Genomic DNA, 22,355 nt, shown 5'->3' with positions numbered 1-22,355 from the left:
GTATCTAGAACATGAAAATGATACAGAGGGGCAAGGGTACAGTAAACCTTTACCTGTATTTATTGAACAGTAAAATCAGAGAGTTCAACCTAGGCAAAGGCTTGATTATAAGAAAGATGGAGATTTAGACAAGTCAGATTAAAAACAGGGACACTGAGATCCAGAATAGCAACTACGAGACTTAGGAAGTTTTCAGGAAAGAAAAGAAAAAGTAAGACAGGAGAATTTAAAAAGTAAAATAAAGATAGGACAGTAGTATAATCTAGTCTGGAGTTTCTGATTCTCCTGTCTGGGCCTTTCATGTGCTAGAATCATGGGCATAGTCCACCATTCTCATATCTTGGACTATTTTAAAATCCATAAATAGAATGGCCTCCAGGCCCTCCACCATGACAGTCCATGAGAAAGAGAAGACAGGATTTAGTGACTGGCTAAATTTAGAGTCTACAGCACAGAGAGGAGTGGAATGTGAGCCCACAGGTTAGAAGTTTGCCTTCTGAGGATATGTCTCGCAGCTTGCACCAGTAGCCCTGCACCCTTAACTGCGCTCCCTCAGAAACTGAGAAATCCGGGAATTAGAAAGTTGGTGTTGTCGTTTGTTCTTCTTTGAGCACCTCCATGAGAGAGTGAGGATGTCTACTGATTCTGCCGATTCTTTTCCTGTTTATTCAAGTATGCAAACTGTTTCTTCACAGAAACTTCCATGGAAATGTTATTTCTTACATTGACAAAAATGTATGGAAAGCATACCGTTGGGCTGAGAAACTGTGAGTATGTTTTCTCCAAATATGAATATACAACAAACGAACAAACCAAAAAATCCACTGCACTGTAAGTTCCTTCTTGGTCTAGGTTTTGAGGCAAATACCCACGAGACCCAAGGTATACCCAAGGTATTTCGTCTTCATATCCCAAATCAAGCTCTATTGCCTGAATTTCTCTGGTAAATTTTGTGGTGACTATGTATTACAGAGGGGAGAACAGTTGTTTCGCACACATGAGGCCATAGGTTCAAACACCATCAATTCAGCCAAAACTTGTTTTCCATTTTATTTTGTGCACATTCTTATGAGCACACCAAGCCAGAGCATGTGGAGGTCAGAACTTTGTAGAACTTTGCTTTCCTCCTTCTACCATATGGGGCCAGGAGATTGAACTCAGGTTTCAGTCTTGGCAACAAGTTCCCCTTTCCCTTGAGATCATTTTGCTGCCCAACTTTTTAAATTTTACGGACTCTTCCTGAAAGCACAGACAATGTAAACTTGTCTGTCATGCAGAAGTCACCGATGACATTTTTGGCCATTTTTGTTTTTTGGGACAATATGTCTCTGAGTCACCTTGGCTGATCTAAACTCACTTAAGTGAACCAGATGGGCCTGAAACTCAAAAAGATCCACCTGCCTCTGCTTCCTTGGGTGCTGGCTTAAAGGTGTGTGCCACCAGACCTGACCTATGATTACATTCTTAATGGATATAAATTTAATATCAGATATAGAGAAATCTTCCTTGTGCTCTAAGTTTTCACCACTGGGGTGATTGTGTTAGTCTTGATTTGCTGTGATAAAGACCATGAACAAAAGCTACCAGGAGATGAGTTTACTCCATCTTACAATTGTAACCCATCTGGAAAGGAGTGTGAGAGCTTAAGAAAGGAGCCAGCAGGAGTCAGGAATTGAAGCAGGATCTACACAGAAACACTGATCCTGGCTCTCACATGATCCTGGCTTGGTCCTCTGGGCTTGGGAAGTTTGTTTTCTTGTTCATCCCAGGCCCCCTGCCCCAGGCTGACAGACAGCACCCATAGTGGGCTGGGCCCTCACGCATCAATAATTTATAAAGAAAATGCCCAACTTGCCCACAGTGGAGACATCATCTTAGTTGAGATCTCCTTTTCAGAGAGGACCCTAGTTTCCGTCAAGTTGAAATAAACTAACTAGAATAGGTAACTGTACCTGTGATTTTGGTATATATCTTCCCAGCCATATTTGCATATAGAAAAATAGATTTGGCACAAATTCCTTTTTCGTTTTTACATAACTGATAACATCCTGCAACTTGATATTTTCACTGTGTGATATTGAAAGTTACTCTTTCCAGTCCTGCATAATATTTCATAGTATGTACACATCCATGAGAATTTAATATTTAATGTTTAGAGACTATCTGGCTTTTCTGTTACATGTCTGGCTGTAATAAATGCTCTGGATACCTTGGACAAGTGTTTCTATAGACCAGATATCCAGAAATAGAATCTTTAGGATGGAGACCATTGTACATATGAAATTTTAACAGCCCTAAAAATAAGTAGTGCCAACTTACACTCTAGGCAATAGCACATGACCGCGTGTATCTCTTCATCCCATTTCACCACCAATGTTCGCCGTCTGTTTGATGGTTTTTGATCCAGGTAACCTTTTAATTTTCCAGAATTCTCAGCGAAAATCGTCTGACTGAGTTACATAAGGAGTCATTCGAAGGCCTGCTATCCCTCCAGGTTTTGTAAGTTAGTTGAGCATATCTCTTTGTAAGTAATGAGTTGTCTGTGGATGGATTAGATACTAACATCTCTTCAAACAATAAAACTGTGCAATTATTGAGTAGTTTGGCAGTGCTTGCCAATAATCCCAGCCCTGAGGAGGTGGAAAGTGGGAGGATTGCTGCAAGTTGGAGATCTGCATGGTCTACATAGTGGCTTTTATACCTGCTCCAGGGCTGCTAGGCAAAAGCCTGGCTCTAAAAACAGGATCAAAGAAAATCTGCAGTTATGTCTATCTGTGGGGGTGTCAGCCTATCTCTAACATTAAAATGCCTTTTATGCATTTTAAATTTCCTAAATCATATAGACAAGCTTCAAGCAGAAGAACTCCATTTATAGAAGGAAGATGTTAGGAAGATCTGAGCCATTACTGAGACTCACATGACCCTTGTTTTCTAAGGCGTATGCTTCTATTTGGATCTTGCCGTACCTCCATCAAGTCTGGTCCATGTTCCCATTTACTGTAGCCCATGAGTTGGGAGTGCTTTGACACTCTTTTGGGACTTGTGCAAGCTGATGTGGCAGGGTGCCTGATAACAACTTAAGGAGGCAAGATTCATTTTGGCCCTTCATCTCAGAGGTCTTCGGTTCCTGACAGCTGGCTCCATTGTTTCTGGCCTGTGGTGAGGCAGAGCATGACACTAGAAGGCTGTGGTAGAGCAAAGCCTTAGAAAGAATGAAAGAAGAAATGCCCAACAATAAGCCATGTCCCCATGCACCTTCTCCCTCCAGTCAGGCCCAGCCTTCTCCTGGTGCATTCAGGAAGGGACTCATCAGTGGGGTAATTTGTGGATGACCTTAGTGTCTTGGTGATCAATAGACTCCCGGCTGAGAATCAAGTCTCCAGTGCATGCTTCCTTATCTTCAGGGAGGGGTTGGATGGAGTGGATTTACTTTATATCCAAACCATTAACAGGGCTAAAAGAGAAAGAGAGAGAGAGAGAGAGAGAGAGAGAGAGAGAGAGAGAGAGAGAATCAATAAAGAATGTACAATATAAACTATGTGTGACCCGCACGGCCTAAAATGTTTGCTAATCTAACCTTTACCAAAACAAAAAACAAAAAAAGCATAGTAGGATAGAAGGAATTAACTCTTCAAGACATCACATCTAAGATTAGAGGAGAGCCACCTGCATTAATTTGAAGGGGTGTGTGTGTGTGTGTGTGCGTGTAATTACATCTTTGCTTAGTGTGTATCTGTGTGTGTGTGTATGTGTGTGTGTGTGTGTGTGAGAGAGAGAGAGAGAGAGCACATGATTACATCTTTGTTTAGTGTGTGTATATGAAAGAGAGAGAGAGAAAGAGAGAGAGAGTTCTTGTCAGAGACAGGCATGGAGATCAGATGACAACTTGCAGGACTTGGTTCTCTCCTTTCACCATGGGGGTCTGGAGGGTCGGACTCAGGACATTAGTCTCGGCCATAGGTGTCCATATTCATTGAGACATCTCACCAGCCCCAGACAGGTATCTTCCCAGGGAAAAATATGCTAGGCTCTAAACACCAGAGTGGAGATGAAAGTTAAAATCCTGTTAGAGGTATGCTCATGAGCACAGCCAGACCTTCTGAGGAGTTGAAAGCCAAGTCAGGGTCCCACGAGGAGGACCATGACACTGTAGCAGTGCCAGCAAACAGCCAGAAAAACCTCACAGCGTCACCTGAAGCATTTGCTAGAACTGGATTCTGGCATCACTCCTCAGTGACAGTTACTGAGTCAGCAAGTCTGAAGTAGAGCTGAGAACCTGTGTCTTCCGAGGCCTGGGTACCTGGAATTACCTAGTAATTACCTAGTACTTTCAGAACTCAGGAGGCTGAGGTTGGAACACTGGGAGTTTGAAGGCAGCCTAGCCTGCATGGAAAAACACATAAAAAGTCAGGTAGTCTCTCAAAATGACTAACTCCATAATCTATCAAGATCTATAGTTTTATTTTATATATTTGAATATCCTAAAGGATGAGACTCTTGGGAGATGGATGGACTGAGTGGCTTTAAAATATTCAAATCCAAAGGTTTACAGTTTAGATAAAAACATTGTATTTTCTATTTCCAACTCTAAGTTCTATTACTTATATGTACTAGATATCTAATAGCTAAGCAAAGCAATATTTCTCTTTTATGTTTCCTAGGGATTTATCTTGCAATAAAATACATCACATTGAAAGAAGGACATTTGAGTCATTACCTTTTTTGAAGTATATGTAAGTTACAATTATAACCCCTTTATATTTAAATTTTAATCCCCCTTGGTGACTTCAAACTTTGCTAGTAGGACTCAATAATAAGCTAGACTCAAAAAAAAAATAAATATTGCATTTTTAAAAATTTGTTTGTTTTGGTGATGGAGACAAACCTAAGGTCCGGTACTTGCTATTCAAGTGCCCTCCCAGTGAGCTACATTCCTAGATTTATATGTGTATGCTGGATATGGAAGATGCACTGTGAAGGGTGAGATGTCAGTGTAGAAGGATGGAGAACAAGAGAAGAAATGGAATAAAGATAAAACATCACGTTTCCTCCCATATGGGCAGTCATCATGTGCTTGTGCGTGTGCAACAGGAAAGTAGGACTGTATCTGGAGGCAAAGTCCAGCAGACTGGGATGGAGACCTAGTAGGACAGATAAGAGCACAGTATAATGAGATAGAGGTCGGTATATCAAATTATCAGGATGAAACCCATTATTAGTACAATAGCTAACTCTTTATCGCTGGTCGGAAATCATGAACATTCTATGCCAAATCCGTTTAGTCTGTAATAAAGCTGAATGTGAGAATTCTGATAAGTCAGAGTAAACCGAGACAGTTCTCACTCACTGTGACAGCGCCCCCTTGGCATTGTAGATAAGCTGCTGGCATCTGATGAGCAGACACCATAGCATCCCTAAACATCCTCCAGTATATAGGACAAACCTATAGAACAAAGAGTATTCAAGCCAATATGCCAATGGTGCTAAAAATCCTCTCAGGGAAGTAAAGATCTTTGGGGGGAAAATTTGAACATTTGCTGTGGCTAATGTATTATATAATGCAAATATAAAAAGTCTAAATCATAAGCCAGTGTCATCCTCAGAATTCTTTAGCAAAGTGAGTTATGTTTAATTATATATAAATTAGAATCACCAGAAATGCAAATGTTCTAGAGAGTGTCTTTTCACTGGCTTATGTCTTTTTATTGTCGTTATTATTTTAGAAACCTTGGGTGCAATTTACTCACTGAACTGAACTTTGGAACATTTCAAGCCTGGCACGGAATGCAGTTTTTACAGCAGTTGTAAGTGAAGTAGAAGTTAACTAAATATATGTAAATACTTATTTGTATGTTTAAAAGAATGCAGTATTGACTTACTAGGTGTAAACCCTGTGGAAACTGTGGAAAGTTTGTCTTAAGATCCATCCATTCTTTTCCAACGAGGAAACTAAGGCACAGGAGGCCAGGGGACTTGTGTAAATTACAGGACAGGCTCTACTTTCCTGGTCCCGACCCTTCAGCACAGGCACAGGTAACACCACTCAGGCACTACTCACTAGGTCTTAGCATGAGGCCCCGGTGCCGTGCTCTGATGTGTAAATGCTTTTGGAAAGCCACTCCTGAGTTTTCTCTCTGATTTCCTCTCCCATGCTCACATTCCAGCTGCTTGAATGGCTGCTACCACACAGAGCTGCAAAAAATATAACACCAAGTCCTCCGGGGAATAAAAGGTGTAGGTTGTTTCTCAGACATGAAAAGGAGGAAATTCCTCTGCCCTGAGGCTTCTCTCCCAATTATCCAGGACATTATTTTTCAGGAAGTATGTGCCTCTGAGGTCATGGATTATCTGTGGGTAAGAGGCACCTTTGCAGCATGGGAAAAGATGCTATGTGCTTTGAACTGTGTAGTTGAAAGTATTCATAAAGAAAAAAAAAATGCATTGCTCCAGCCTGGAGAATCTTTCTTTCTTGCTGGGCATGGTGCCTTCCAGCACCTGGGAGGCAGAGATAGGTGGATCTCTGCGAATTTGAGGCCAGCCTGATCTGCAAAGCAAGTCCAGGACAGCCAGGGCTGTTACACAAAGAAGCCCTGCCTTAAATTTAAAAAAGAATATTACTTTCCCAAGAAAAAGTCCCCCCCCCCCCGTTTAGAATAAAGGAATTTATTTTAGGAAAAATAAAATCCATGTTGTTTGTTAAGCATGGTGGCACATGCTATCGTGGCAGCACCTGCACGCAAGAGAATGAAGCATGAGTTCGGGGCTAGCCTGGGACATTGCATGTTCTAGCCCAGGCTGGACTACAGAGTTAAACCTCATCTCAAAAGATCTTTTATATGCTATTCCATTGCTATTCCATGATCAGAAGGACATTATAAACTCAATGTGAGATTTCCTTCTGAACTTGACTTTGGGTGACTGTACCTGTGTGGCGGGTCATAAACCATGATCCACAATTGGCTCCCATTGGAGGAAAAGCAGTTGGCTCCCATTGGAGGAAGAGTTGGGGTGTGCTGGAGCTGGGTGGACTGCTCTGTAGACGCTCTTTGTAGCAGGCACCTCTCTCTCTGGCACAGTTTGCTGACTCCTAACGTGGGGAAAGGAAACAGAGCATCTGCTTTTCAGGAAGAGGAGGTGTGGACCGTGGGGTAGGAAAGACTCAGGCGGGAGGCACTGGCTTGTTGTCTCTAGTTTCTGTGTTCATCTTAACAGAAAGAGAGGTTGCTTCCCGGTGATGAGAAAAGCAGAGCTCACTGGGATTGGACATTGATATTCACATCATGTGATCTGAATGGAACTAGACCTCTCAGAATTCAGTTACCATCACAGATTGGCACGGTGAGGCAGGCATGGTGTGTGCTGGTAGGTCCAGCTACTCAGATGCTGAGGCAGGAGGATTTCTTGAGCCCAAGAGATAGTGAGAACTCATTTTTAAAAGAACTTGACAACATTGGACACAACCCACTAAGTGTGTGCAGGGAGCTAGAATTCTCTGTCAGGATCCAACACCCAACTCTTTGTAATGGACACTTTTCTTCAAGAAATAGTCTTATGGTAGCTGTCTTAGTAAGGGCTTTATTGCTGTGAACAGACATAAGGACCAAGGCAATTCTTATAAGGACAACATTTAATTGGGGCTGGCTTACAGGTTCAGAGGTTCAGTCCATTATCATCAAGGTAGGAACATGGCAGCTTCCAGACAGGCGAGGTGCGGGTGGAGCTGAGAGTTCTACATCTTGATCTGAAAGCTGCTAGCAGAATGTTGACTTTCAGGCAAGTAGAATAAGGGTCTTAAAGCCCATACCCACAATGCCATGCCTCCTCCAAAAGGGCCACACCTACGGGAACAGGGTCACACCTTCTAACAGTGTCATTCTCTGGACCAAGAATATATAAACCATCACAGTAGCACACAAGCTTCTTGAATCTTTCCAAAAGCATGTTGCCAAAGGAGAGAAGAGGAATCCTATGAGTCTCTCTTCCATCTCCTGTATTCTGTTGGAGATGCTTGCATCTGTAATTCCTGTTCACTCACCTAGATTTTATATTTTCATTTGCTCAGTTTGTGTTTTCTTTGTTGCTTACATTTCCAGTTTTATGGCTTGAACAATTTTGTATGTTTCATTCAACTCTGTTTTTTTCTTGTCTGTCTTTAAGAGCTTCCTCCTATTCATTTCCTCCTATTTTTGTTTCTTTTCCTTGGTTTCTTTAAAAGATTTATTCATTTCTTCTTTAAGGACCTCCCTCGCCTTCAAAAAGTTCAGCTTAAGGTCATTTTCTTGTGCTTCAGCTGTGCTGGAATATCCAGGGCTTGCTGTAGTAGGACAACTGGGTTCTGGTGGTGGCATATTGCTTTTGCTGTGGTTGTGTTCTTACACTGGTGTCTAGGCATCCGGATTTAGGGTGATTATAGATCTAGGTGCTGATTTCTGTGTTTGTCTTTGTTGGACAGGTGTTTTGTTCCTTGGTTTCTGTTTCCTCTCTGGTCTTCTGGCCAGGGTGGCCTATAGTTGAATAGAGGGTTTTACCCAAGTTGGTGGCTGGACTTCTGATAACCAGGTAGCCTTTGTTGGAGCAGAGGCCCTCCACCAGAGATGTGGCTGGGGTTCTGGCAGCCTGCATGGCCTCTGAAGTTCTGGAAGTGGGCATGCCTTGTGGCAAATCTCCACCCCCAACAAACCCATGCAAGGAAAACACAACTCAGTTATATATTTATAAATTGTACACCTATATTGCACAGATATGCCTCTACACCACTTTCTTCCCCAACTATGAAATCCCTGCTACTTGCAGTTTCTCCAGGCCATGTGTTTCTGTTCCATCTTCCTTCCAAGAACTCTTCCTCTGTCCTCCATTCACCATCCCTGCAATTCTTCCTCTTTCCCTCTTCTTCCTGTCTTGCCCAGAAAAGCCACCTCCTCACTTTTGCCCAATGATTGGTTATTTGTCGTCTTTATTAACCAATCAGACAATTAAGGGAAATTCTTCTACATCTCACCTTTTCTGTCCAATAAAAGAAAAAAAAACCTCTTCTCCCAGATATTGAAAAATTTATGACAAGTAAATTGCATAGTATAAGGTATAAATGACATCCAGTCCAACAATTTGTCAATTAGATAAAGCACACTGCCATCCATCTAACTTAAAAAGGTCTAATTCTACACCTGAATTATGTCTTAAGTTTAGATTGTATACCATCTGAAAACAAGCCTCTCAAATCTATGTCTTCTCTCTCAATGCTAAACAACTTGGGTTAGCTATGAGACTACACCCCATCAGAAATCCCAGAACAACTTAAATATTACCTAAAATATAAGGAGCACAAAACATGGCTTCCAAAACTTAACCAATTCATAGAGACAGTGGATCACCTGGACAGTCCCCCAGTCTGCAACACGTTGGTGCATCAATCTGTAGCTTTCTGGCCCAGGATCAACTGACAGACCTTGTGAAACAGGAATTATGAATGACTAAGCTGTCAACTATTCTGTATCTTGTGTCCTCTCATGGACAGTATAGGTCTATAGAAGAAATGAGCAATTTCTGCACAGTGGCTACCTTGCCACAATAAACAACTTCCCCTGGAAGTGAAGACACTCAGTATCTTCTTTGAACCGAAGAAAGGGGATGCTGTCAGGAGCAGATATGTCTCAGCATCAAATGACCAAATAACATTAAATGTCACATTCTGTGGTTCTCTGATGATTTAGAAAACTATCTATGCAAATTATATCTGAGCTGTTAATCCTTACTTACTCTCAGCCATCTCTAATTGAAATGTCTTGAAAACACCCTTTTAATTAACTCAGAAACATGAGTTTGCTATCTGGCCCTTAACTCGTATTGCTGAAACATTTAGAAACAGTTTGTAATAGTAGCTATAGAAGGACTGGGTCTAAGCTTTGTATTCTTAACTCTTTGTGTCAATAGAAGAAATTTACACCAATGAAAACCTTAAATCTATACCACAATAAATCAAGAATAAATTCTGTACCAATGTCAGAAATTATAACTTTAACTTTGTAACAATTATAAAGGTTTCTACCAACGTAAAATATAGCTATGAAATGTTTTGTTCAAGAGTAAATTTGATAGCCTATCCCTATTTGTCTATTTCTCAAATTTCTATGATATTACAATATCTCCCCCCCCTTTTCTCTTCCATCCCCTTCCACTTTACAGAAGAAGAATAGAGAAGAGGAAAGGAAAGGTAGCAATCCCTGGGTTTAAGCTCTCTAACTCCCTCCCTGTTCAAAGCTACATTTGTAAAGTATCCCTTAAAATGACAACATATCTATAATTAGTAAAATAACCAGAACCATTCTTCTCAACATAAGGGTCTAGGATAATGATCTTCTTTTGTCTGTTTCTAGATGAATTGGGGTGAAGAATTACCTTCTGGGGTCCAAAGGGAAATAGGAAAGTTGGCTTTGTCAAAGGAGAGCTAGCTGGTATCATTTGCCTTCCAGTCACTGTGTGCTGAGAAAGTTCATTGCTTAGCTGACATCTTGACTATGACAGTCCAAAAGGCTGGATATGAGAGCTAGCTATTTTGGAAAAGTTCTCAAAGCAAGTGTTAAAGAAGCAGCTTCTATGTAGTTGAGGTAGAATCAAACAAGGAGCTAGAATAGAAGGTCCCAGAATCTCAGCATCCTGGAGTGCGGATCTTGTCAGGACTGTCTTTCTCTTCTTTCATCCTGCAGTACACAAAACTTACAAGCAACATACAGTTCTGTAAAGACATTCATATGGAGTGTGAAGGGTGCACAGATTGGTTAGTGAAGATCAATAAAGAAACTGCCTTTCTTCAGAGGTTAGTTTGATCACATAGTCAGACTGCAATATAGATTTCTCATGTAATAACAAGTCATGAAAATTTTGTACCCAATAAGTGTTATTGGCTGTGTATATTCATATTAGTTATAGCTGCCAGCGGCCACGGGTTCCTGAAAGGAAAGCTGGGATGGATGGGATGGATAGACAAGAAAAGAAAGAGACCAAGACAAAGTTTCTGATCAAGGCCCAATGTTTAATTCTTAAGTCTAAATTTAAGTCTGATCCATCCCCCACTTTGCCAGGAAGATAAGCTCAGCTGCCCAGAAGGTAGTGGTTTCTTGCAGGAAGTTGCAGATGTGGCAGGACAATAGACTTCACCTAGGTCTTAAGTCTCCATCCTAGGTGGGCTAGCCAACTGTGGCAAAACAAAGTCTGATTTAGCCTGCCCAAGGCTGTGGGAAGGGCACAGTTCCTCCCTTTTTATTTATTAAAAATTAGCTGGATTGGAGCATAAGATTTACTTATGCTCTAGGGTCCCATCTGGGAATTATGGTGGCTGGCAACTGTGCTGGCTTGGGTCTGTGTCTATACTCTCTCTTACCCATCCCAGAGGACACACACAGCTTGCTGTGTTTATTTGCACAAACATGGCCTTTTAGTGATTATTATGAACAAACACAGCCTCTTGGCAAATGCCTCTGTCTTAGGTTGTTAAGAGTCATAGAACATCAGTGGCCATCTTTGACTGCCGGTCCTCATAGCACACCTTTTCCCCATTCAGACCAAAGCCACAATCTGCACTCAATGCATTTCTTCACAGCGATGAATAACTGCCATGGTGAATGAATGAGCTTGCCAAAGATGATCCTATGTGAAAGTGACCAATCTGCTTAAAATACTAAATCAAGAGTTAAGAGCAAACAGGATTAAGGTTGTCTCAAGGAGAATGTCCCAAGCACTCAATTCAGTTGTAAATAAGCAACGATCAAACACAAGGGGGAGGTGGTATGGGGTATGGGGGAGGTGGCTTTGTGAATCAACAGAAAAAAACTGTTACTTCTCAGGTAATAGTGGAGGCTAAGCTCCAAATTAACTCAGCTGGCTGATAAGGATTTTTAGCCATCTTCATAATGGGAATCACACTTACTAGAAGACTCAGGATCTGTGTCCACTTGACGAACCAATCTTTCAGACAGCCATCGGGCTCCGTCTTCTTTTTGTGAAAAAACACAAACAGAACCTCTCCCCCATATTAAAACAGGATCTGAACTATTCCACGTATTAGTTAGGGGTCCCACCATTTAACCTTGGCATATGAACCGGAAGTGACTGGATGCCAATGGTGATCCCTACAGACTGACCTTTAGCATCAGGTTTGCAGAAAATTTAAAACAATAAGACAAAGGCAAGATGTGCCTTTGGTGACCTTGGAGGGTATAATTCCCCCCTTTTTTGTTTTTAAAGAAGATATTTTTGTTTTAAAGTTCCCCAATACCTTGAGAATTATAAAAAAAAAAATCCCAGTAATATGGGTAACATTAAATTGTTGACAAAACATCTCAAATGTTTGACTGTAATAGCCAGTTTCATTATCTGTTTTAATCTGTTTTGGAACACCAAGCATAAAAAAATAATGCAGGCAATGACTAATTACATTTTTAGTTGCTTCTCCTGTTAAAGCAGTTGCAACTAGGAGGCCTGAAAAGGTGTTAGTAGTCACATGTACATATTTTATTTTTCTAAAATCAGAAATATGAGTATCCATTTGCAATAATTGATTAAGTATAAGTCCTACCGAATTAACACCATTATGTGGAATAGGTAGAAACTGAGGACACTGAGAACAATTCTTTACACTTTGACATGAACATTCTCTAAAAGTACCAAATTATCATCTCAAGCCATTACTATTTTGATGATGTAAAGAATGAGATTATATGGCCAATTGTTCTTGTGTAAGGCCTATAATCTGCCTGGGATACAAATCCTCTGTGGCATTGCCTTAAGGGGTCTTGTCCAGGCAGTCCAGGATAAGTGCTTAAATGTCCAAAGACAGTCCCTTAAAGGACCAGTACTTTCTCTTAACTTGAGTTGTATGTGCATAAGCATTTGCAAAATTTGAGAATTAGCAATATCTTAAAAAGGAGATAGATAGATAGATAGATAGATAGATAGATAGATATTGGATATCAGTATACAAATTAAAGCTTGATTTTTCAACACTTTAAAAACAGTGACTACTAGGAGGAACAATATGAACTAACCAGTACCCCCAGAGCTCCCTGGGACTAAACCGCCAATCAAAGAAAACATACAGAGGGACGCATGGCTCTAGCTGCATATGTAACAGAGGATGGCCTAGTCAGTCATCAATGGGAGGAGAGGCCCTTGGTCCTGTGAAGGTTCTATACCCAGTATAGGGGAATGCCAGTGCCAGGAAGTGGAAGTGGGTAGGTTGGGGAGCAGGGGGAGGGGGAGGGGATAGGGAATTTTTGGAGGGGAAAGTAGGAAAGGAGATAACATTTGAAATGTAAATAAGGAAAATATCTAATAAAAATATTTTTTTAAAAATGACTACAGCATGTAGTTCTATTATTTGTGCTAAAGTAGAGGGAAATTCACGAGAATAAACATGTGATCCAATCACATATACTTCTCTCCCATAGAAGGGCTGCTTATAAGTACATGTATTTTTATGGGATGCATACATAAATTTACAGAAAATACAAAAGCATGCATAGAAGCAAATTTTAATAACTTATCTTTTGGATAATGATTACCAATTTTGCCCAAAAAGTTTGCTATGCAATAGCCCAAATATCAGTATTCTGCAATAACCAATTTAATTGCTGTTTGAAACAAGGAATAGATGTCTCGTCAGGTTTTTAAGACAATCTTTCCAAAATACTTTCATGATTTTATCCTACAATTCTTTATTAACATCACAACAGTTTCATGATAGGATGTTAAAACTTTACTTGGAGATGAGGCAAGATGAATCCACATTAATGCTCCCTTTGCCAAAGAATTGCTGTGGGCACATTGAGTAACAATAACTAACATTAACAGCTAACAGTTGATAACAGAATCTTCCTCTACTTTCTGCAAAGCTATTTGTCTCTCACCAGTGAACTTGCATCCCCCTTGATAACATCCAACAAAGGCTTGAGTCCTCCTGTGGTGAGCTTAAGGCTGAGGTCTTAGCCAATTAACATCTTCTAGAAGCTTTTGAAAATAATTTGAAGTAAGTAAATCATCTTTTCTTTCTTGTGTTTTCTGTGCCACAATTTTTCTAGGGTATACCTGAGGCCCCAAATATTGAAAAAGATATTGCCTCTGAGTCTTTTCTAGAGCAACAACTACTCTCCAAAATTTTAAAGCTCATTGTGTAAGAACAAAGTTTTGTAGTAACATTGCATAAGAGGGATCAGCTGATAAAATCCTCTCCATATAATAAACAATATACACGGAAAGGTTCAAGGTCCTAACTTTTTGTATTGGAGCAGAGACAAAAAAAAAAATAATAATAATGTAAGGCTATTAGCCATTCCTAGAGGCAAAACTTTCCAATGATTACAAACTCACTAGAAGCAAACCCTTCACAGTTATCAGGATGCAAAAGAAAAAAAAACTTCCAAATCCATAATAATTCTGTAGGAGTAGGCAGGCCAGATTGTAATGCCTCTACAACTTCCACAGCCTCGTTGACCTTTCATAAATCTTAAGTTTAAACTTTATTTTAAACAACACTTGTATAGGTCTGTGATAATGCTGTTTTGGTTTAAAAATAATTCCCCGGAGGCAAGACTAGGCTAGGCTCCGAAAACTTCCATAGGCGGGGTTTCTAAGTCGAGGGCAGTGCCACACAAAACTCGCTGAGGCTGCTCTGAGCTTTGCATTAACTCAAATGTAAATATTTCTTAATCTGAGCCTACTGCCCAATGATTACTCCTCCTGCAATGAGGACAGATTCCAGGGGAGCGATTCTACTGTCTGTCTATGCCTCTAATTTTTGGACAGTCTTTCCTAACATGATTTATGCTTAAAACATTCCTTATAACCTCGGCACTGTGAAAGTATTGCTTGTACTGTAGTCCCCTGCAAGGTAGTAACCATAGCTAGACCCTGATTGTACGAGGGTCCAATTTCTGCACAAAAATGAATATATCCAAATAAGTCTGTATTTGCTTTGTATGGCCGGATGGCCGCAGCAAACTGCATTAGCATTCACATAAGACAATTGTGTAACAAAAGGAACCCCTGCTTGAGGGTCTCTGAAAATTCTAATAGCTGGTTTTACTAGCCTATCTACAAACTCCTTGAAACAGTTCATCAGGAGCCTGTTTGATACCAAATAAATTTCCACTGTGATCTCCTTTCCAACCTTGGGGGTTAAATTTTGCTTCTACCACTGTATCCAATAAAGCTTGTGTAAAAGATGCACCAGGCCCACGCTGGCAACATCTGTTTTTAACTTTTATTACTCTTGCAATCATCCTAATTACAAAATATGGGTGAGTTAAGAATCCTGAGCTTGCGATCAAACTGCAAACTGCAGCCAATGGAGCACTGGCAATTTAACCATAATGTTTAAGTTTCTTTTGCAATATTAAGGCATACCCCTAACTTTGGAAAGAAAGACCCAATTTTAAACAATTAATTCTCTTTAAAATCAATATCAAAAACATCATTTTCGAGACAGGGTTTCTCTGTATAGCCCTGGCTGTCCTGGAACTCACTTTGTAGACCAGGCTGGCCTCGAACTCAGAAATCCTCCTGCCTCAGCCTCCCAAGTGCTGGGATTAAAGGCATGCGCCACCACCGCCCGGCAGGCTGCCAATTCTTACATATGAATGCATGACAGTGCAACTTTTAATGCTTCATTAAGGAGACATTGTTTTAACTGTGGATACAGCTGGAGGGTCAGGAACTGTTACCTTCCTTCCCCTTGGCATTAATAAATTTAAGTTAATCCTTTAAAAAAAAAAAAAAAGGAGACATTGTTTTAAATCTTATCCCTTATAAGTCTAGTTTCTAGGATAAGAATTATATAAAATATTATCCCAATTTAGAAGTATCTTTAGAGGACTGGTTTCGTGGGCTGGTTCATGCCATGTGTTGTTGTTTAAAATGAGTTACCAGTTTTAAGCTAACTTTCTTGTTACCAATGTTACACTTTTTTAATCATACCCAATAACTTATTAGCCAATACTCTATGACCAAGACATGCAGAGCATATTTATACCTTTAAGACCAGTCAGAAACCAAATGAAGTGGCTACATGAATCTTATAAATTTAGACCAAAGAATTTTCATTTTTTCTAGCTATAATTTCAAGAGAAAAAGCACTTTGTCATTTGCTGAACCCAATAATCACAATTGCAGAGATTTTTTTTCTAGGAAAAAACAACTATTAGCTTATTTGCCTTAGAACTAAGATACTGCAGATGCCTTTTTAAAGCAGCTTTTCAGCAGGGCCTTTCCTCTGTGCTTGACTCCTGGCTAAGGGTGCAGGATAACTTAAATCAGCCTCTGCTGTGCAAACTGAGACTTAATCAAGAGATGGATAGCCAGCAGATAAAGTTTTAACCAATTTTTCTTTTCAACATGAAATGTAGAACAACAGTCATTCAGACAAGAAAACAAAAACAGACACAAATTGACAAATGGACAGATTGGTTCACCAAGGACAGACAATACAGAGAGGGAAAGGAACTTGATGTAACCAGAACCAAGAATGTCTCCTGTAGGGGCCAGAGCAGAAGCGGGACATCTCCGGATTTCCTTGTCCCTGGGAGAGCTGTGAAATCCATTTTCCTCCTCCTCCTCCACCTTCTTCTTCTTCTTTTTCTTCTTCTTCTTCTTCTTCTTCTTCTTCTTCTTCTTCTTCTTCTTCTTCTTCTTTCTCTCTCTCTCTCTCTCTCTCTCTCTCTCTCGTCATTTGTATATCTAGCATCTACTTTTTTGTTGTTTTTTTGTTTTTTACTTTTTTAAAATTTTAATCCCTACTCCTCTTGCCTGATGCAGTTCTTGACTGGAGACAATTGCCTATATAGAATTTTCCAGTCCCATTTTCCACTGTCAACCCCTAAGTGGGATCAGCGTTGGGTCGACAGTACCCCCAACTTAGCCCATATCCCTTTACACCTACAACAACAGTTTCAAAAAGATGAAATTTAAGGCTTGCTTACCATGCAGGATACCATCTTCTTCCATTTTCCGTGGAGCTTCACCAAGACAGTCTCCCTCAGTCAGTCTTTCCGTATTCAGGTCCCCTACAGGTGCCATCTGTAGTTGCAAGCAGCCACGGAGAACTGGGTTCCTGAAAGGAAAGCTGGGGATGGATGGGAAGATGGATGAGAGAAGAATGAGACGAAGACAAAGCTTCTGATCAAGGCCCAATGCTTAATTCTTTAAGTCTGAATTTAAAGGGTGGAAACCCATCCCCACTTTGCCAGGATCTTGTAGCTTTGCCAGGATCTTGTCAGGAAGACAAGCTCAGCTGCTCAGCAGGTAGTGACTTCTTGCAGAAAGCTGCAGATGTGGCAGGACAATAGGCTTCACCTATGTCGGAAAGACTCCACCCTAGGTGGGCTAGATGACTGGCAAAACAAGGTCTGATTTAGCCCACTCAAGGCTGCGGTAAGAGCACAATTAGTCTCAGCTGGTTCCAAAGCTGTCTCTATAGACAGAGACATAAACATCACCACATATACATCACCTATTTTGTTGATCATTTTAGTCTCCCTTTTCTTCTCCATCACCAAGGACTTCAGGAGGTCTCCCTTTATCATGTCTGATTTTTATCAACTTGGAAAAAACCCATAGCTTTTCTTTTCCTGTGGAAACATAGACATAACCCTTCCCCCAGCATAACACATTTCCCATTTTCCATTCTGATGTCAGAATATCCTTAATATAAACAGGCTGCTTTAGTTAAGTAGTTTTTTTCTACAATCAATTTCTTTCAGCAGCTGTAATGTTTTGTTCATTAGCATTTTTAAAAATTAAGGTTGATAAAGCACTATGTAATCTACCTTTGGGGGTGTTGTTGCCATCTTTGCCCATTAAGCATCTCCTTTAGAGTTCAATTAGATCTCTCCATGATCGCTTGTCCTGTAGGATTGTGTGATATGCCTGTAACAGGTTTTATAATATGTAAAAAAAAAAACCTGCTTCATCTTATTAGAGATATACAGCAGACTGTTGTCTGTTTTCATTTGTAGGGGTGTTCCCATAATGGCCATAACTTCTAACAAGTGTGTAATTACAGAATCAGCCTTTTCTGACACTAAGGCAGTTGCCCGTTCCTGAAATCCTGAGATCCTGAATGTGTGTCTATAGTATCTTGCACATACTTCAGTTTACCAAACTCTGTAAATAGAAGCCGTCCATTTGCCAAATATCATTTCTTAGGGTTAATTCCCGTGGGTAATGGAGCTTGGTCATATAATGAGCAAGTAGGACATTGCTTCACAATTTCCTTGGGTTCTTGCCAAGTGATAGAGAATTCTTTCTTTAAACCTTTGCTATTAACATTGTTTCAGGAAATACTAATCACTGTCCTCTCTCTGTGTTTCTGTCTCTGAAACTCTTAGCTCCACCTCCCTTTTCCCTGTCCAATCACAGGCTTCTTGTTGTATTAATATTTAAGTTTATTAGGGGGAAATTCTGCTACAAACATGGTGCTTTTTATGGAATTCTGAAGCCTCTAAGTACACTTCCTATCAATAGCTGGTCAATTTCATTATTACCTTGCACCAGAGGGCCTGGCAGACCTGTATGAGATCTTATGTGTGTTATATACAGTGGATAATTCCTATTTCTGATCATTTGTTGTAGCTGAATAAATAGTGAAGTCAATTCAGAATCATCAGCAGTCTGTATGTGTAAAACAACCCTTTCTGCATATTGAGAGTCAGTTACTATATTAAGAGACTCTTGAAAATCTGGCATTACATATAATTTAGATTTTTGAACTGACTTATAGGGACTCTTAGTGACCTTACTTACATCTCCTGATTTATATCCTGCCTTTCTTGATTTACTGGCATCAGTGTAAAGTGTAGAGGCTCCAGATATTGGAGTTCCCTTTATATGAGAGAGAATCCGATTAGTTCTTTTTATGGGCATGAGTCACCTGCTTTTAGACTATCTGTTGTTAATCTCTCCCAAGAAATTACTGCATACTCTCTGCCAGTGTTCATCTTCTGCCCATAATGAGGCTATCTTTGTGTTAGTAAGAGGTACCACAAATTCAGCTGGATCCATTCCGACTGTCAAAGTCTCATTTTTCCTTTTAGTATCAATTCAGAGACCTTCTCAATGTAGGTTTTTAGTTTCTTACTATGTTTATGTGCCAAAATCCATTCTAAGATATAATCATTCCTTTGCATGAGAATTCCTGTAGGGCAATGAGTAGAAGGTAAGAAGACTAAGACGCAAGCCATCTTTGGATCAATACTCTCTAGATGTAACCTGCAATTATATCCTGCAATTTCTTTTCTACTAGAGCTAACTCCTTCTCAGCCTCAGCTGATAATTTCCTGGAGCTATTTAAATCTTTATCACCTTGTATGGTTGGAGATAAATTGCTTAGCACCTGAGTGGCCAAGCCAGTCAAAGGCTGCAGCCAATTAATATCTCCCAGTAGCTTCTGAAAAATCATTAAGGGCCATTTAATTAGTTTCTTCTCATTTGCTCCTTTGTGGCCCAATCTTTTGAAGACCTATTCTATACCCTAGATAATTAATAGAATATCCCCTCTTTGTATTTTTTCAGGAGCAATTTGCAATCCCCAGCAAGGCAGGGCTTTTTTTTTCTTCATAAAACATTCTTTCCAGGATAGTTATATCTAGATCAGCCAATAGGATGTCATCCATATAATATTAAATAATGGATTGAGAAAATTGTTTTTGAATCATCTCCAATGGCTGTTGTACAAAATATTGACACAAGGTAGGGCTATTTAACATTCCTTGTGGAAGGCCTTTCCAATGATATCTTTTTATTGGGCGACCTCTATTGATGGTAGGTACTGAGAAAGCAAACCTTTCCTTATCATGTTCATGTAGAAGAATTGTGAAAAAGCAGTCTTTTTAGATCAATCACTATGATAGGCCATTCCTTAGGCAACAAGGAAGGCAATGGGATTCTGAGCTGCAAAGAACCCATTGGCTGATGTCTTAATCAAGGTTTCTATTCCTACTCAAACATCATGACCAAGAAGCAGTTGGGGAGGAAAGGGTTTATTGGTCTTATACTTTCCACATTGCTGTTGATCACCAAAGGATGTCAGGACTGGAACTCAAGCAGGTCAGGAAGCAGGAGCTGATGTAGAGGCCATGGAGGGATGTTACTTACTGGCTTGCTTCCACTGACTTGCTCAGCTTGCTTTCTTATAGAACCCAAGACTACTTACTATCCCAGAGATGGTACCACCCACAAGAGGCCCTCCCCCTTGATCACTAATTGAGAAAATGCCTTACAGCTGGATCTCATGGAGGCACTTCCCCAACTGAAGCTCCTTTCTCTGTGATAACTCCAGCCTGTGTCAAGTTGACACACAAACACATCACTGTTAAGCTTCAACCCTTACTTTCTTATTCATCCCCAAGATCTAAATAATTTTAAAAGTCCCACAGTCTTGTATATTAAAGTTCAATCCCTTTAAAATGTCCAATATCTTTTAAAATTCAAAGTCTCTTAACTGTGTGCTCCACTAAAATACTTTCTTCCTTCAAGAGAGAAAAATATCAGGGCACAGTCGCAATCAAAAGCAAAAATCAATCTCCAACCATCCAATGTCTGGGATCCACTCACGATATTCTGGTCTCCTCCAAGGGCTTGGGTCACTTCTCCAGTCTTGCCCTTTGTAGCACACACTCTATCTTCTAGGCTCCAGCTGCCTGTATTCCACTGCTGCTGCTGTTCTTGGTGGTCATATCATGGTACTGGCATCTCCAAAACACTTCATGACCCCTTCAGTTCTGGGCCATCAATTTCAACTGAGGCTGCACCTTCACCAATGGCCTTCCATGTCCTCTCAAAATGCCAAGCCTCAGCTGTTCTGGATGACCCCTTCATGTCTTCAAAACTAGTACCACCTGGGTGACTCTTACACATTACCAAGTCCTGCTGCTGCACGAGGTACAACTTTGGCTATCTCTGGAACACAGCCTCTTTGTGCTCTCAGAAAACACTTCCCAGAAGATATCACCTCAATGATGCTGGTCTCTTCTTAATCACTGCTAATTTCTTAGCTCCAGCTAACCAGCATCAATAGTCCCAGTAATGCAAAGGTTTCACCTTAGTAATTCTGGTATCTTATTAATCAAAGCTGATTCTTCAGCCCCAGCTAAGCAGAACCACAGAATCTTAACAATCAAATTAGCAATGGCCCTGATAAGAGTCTTTAATCTTCCCTCTGGAATTTCACAATCCAGACCTCCATCTTCTGCACTGTTCTCAACATTATCTTCCAAGCTCCTATACAACATCTGACAGAGCTCTTAACAACAAATGGATCTTCAAGTCCAAAGTTCCAAAGTCCTTCCACAGTCCTCCCCAAAACATTGTCAGGTTTTCACAGGAATACCCCACTATGCTGGTACCAATTTGTCTTAGGGTTTCTATTCCTGCACAAACATCATGATCAAGAAGCGGTTGGAGAGGAAAGGGCTTATTCAGCTTACACTTTCCACATTGCTGTTGATCACCAAGGGATGTCAGGACTGGAACTCAAGCAGGTCAGGAAGCAGGAGCTGATGTAGAGGCCATGGAGGGATGTTACTTACTGGCTTGCCTCCACTGGCTTGCTCAGCTTGCTTTCTTATAGAACCCAAGACTACCAGCCCAGAGATGGTACCACCCACAAGGGGCCCTCTCCTTTGATCACTAATTGAGAAAATGCCTTACAGCTTCACTTCCCCAACTGAAGCTCCTTTCTCTGTGATAACTCCAGCCTGTGCCAAGTTGACACACAAACCAGCCAGTACAGCTGAATAATCTTATCTTACTCTGAGATCTGTCAACATCCTCCATTTGCCAGGTTTTTTGTTTTTGTTTTTGTTTTTTAATGACAAATACCAGAGCATTCCAAGGGCTGGTGGACTCCTCTATATGCTGAGCCTCCAGCTGCTCCTGGACGAACTGTTCCAATGCCTGTAGTTTTTCTTTTGTCATAGAACACTGATCAATCCAAATGGGTTAGTGGTAAGGTTGTTGGTGTCTTATCAGCAGTGGCTCCTTGGGGTAGAGCTAAATTGTCAGTTTCTGCTGTATCTTGTTTATGAACAGCCTGGACAGTCTGTAACTGCCTTTGATAGCATTCCCTAATTAATTTTAATTTCTGATTAAGAGCCTGACTGGTTTTGTGGCCAGACACTGAAACTGGAGGGATATTAATTTGTGTTTTTCATTGCTGTAATAGATTTCTTCCCTATAAGTTAGTGGCTATCTTAGCCATGTATAGCCTTAATTTTATTTTCAGGTCCTGTACATCTAAACCATCTGGTGATTTGCTTTATTTGGGATAAAGTCCCAACTCCTTGAAGTCAGATGTCTTTTTTTTTTTTTTT

The 22,355-nt window shown here is 40.4% G+C and overlaps 1 protein-coding gene across 1 annotated transcript in view; it reads left to right on the top strand.

Moving 5' to 3' along the window:
- Lrrc37a (leucine rich repeat containing 37A) overlaps positions 1 to 22,355 on the top strand; it is a 50,815-nt gene that overhangs the window by 5,047 nt on the left and 23,413 nt on the right. Inside the window, 4 exon segments of the mRNA XM_021175963.2 lie at positions 696 to 767; positions 2,428 to 2,499; positions 4,662 to 4,733; positions 5,724 to 5,804. Of these exon segments, the coding sequence (XP_021031622.2) occupies positions 696 to 767; positions 2,428 to 2,499; positions 4,662 to 4,733; positions 5,724 to 5,804 (297 nt within the window).

This window comes from Mus caroli, chromosome 11 (assembly GCF_900094665.2).
Source record: "Mus caroli chromosome 11, CAROLI_EIJ_v1.1, whole genome shotgun sequence".
In the NCBI taxonomy this organism is placed as follows: Eukaryota; Metazoa; Chordata; class Mammalia; order Rodentia; family Muridae; genus Mus; species Mus caroli.
This window is presented reverse-complemented; position numbering and strand designations above follow the sequence as displayed.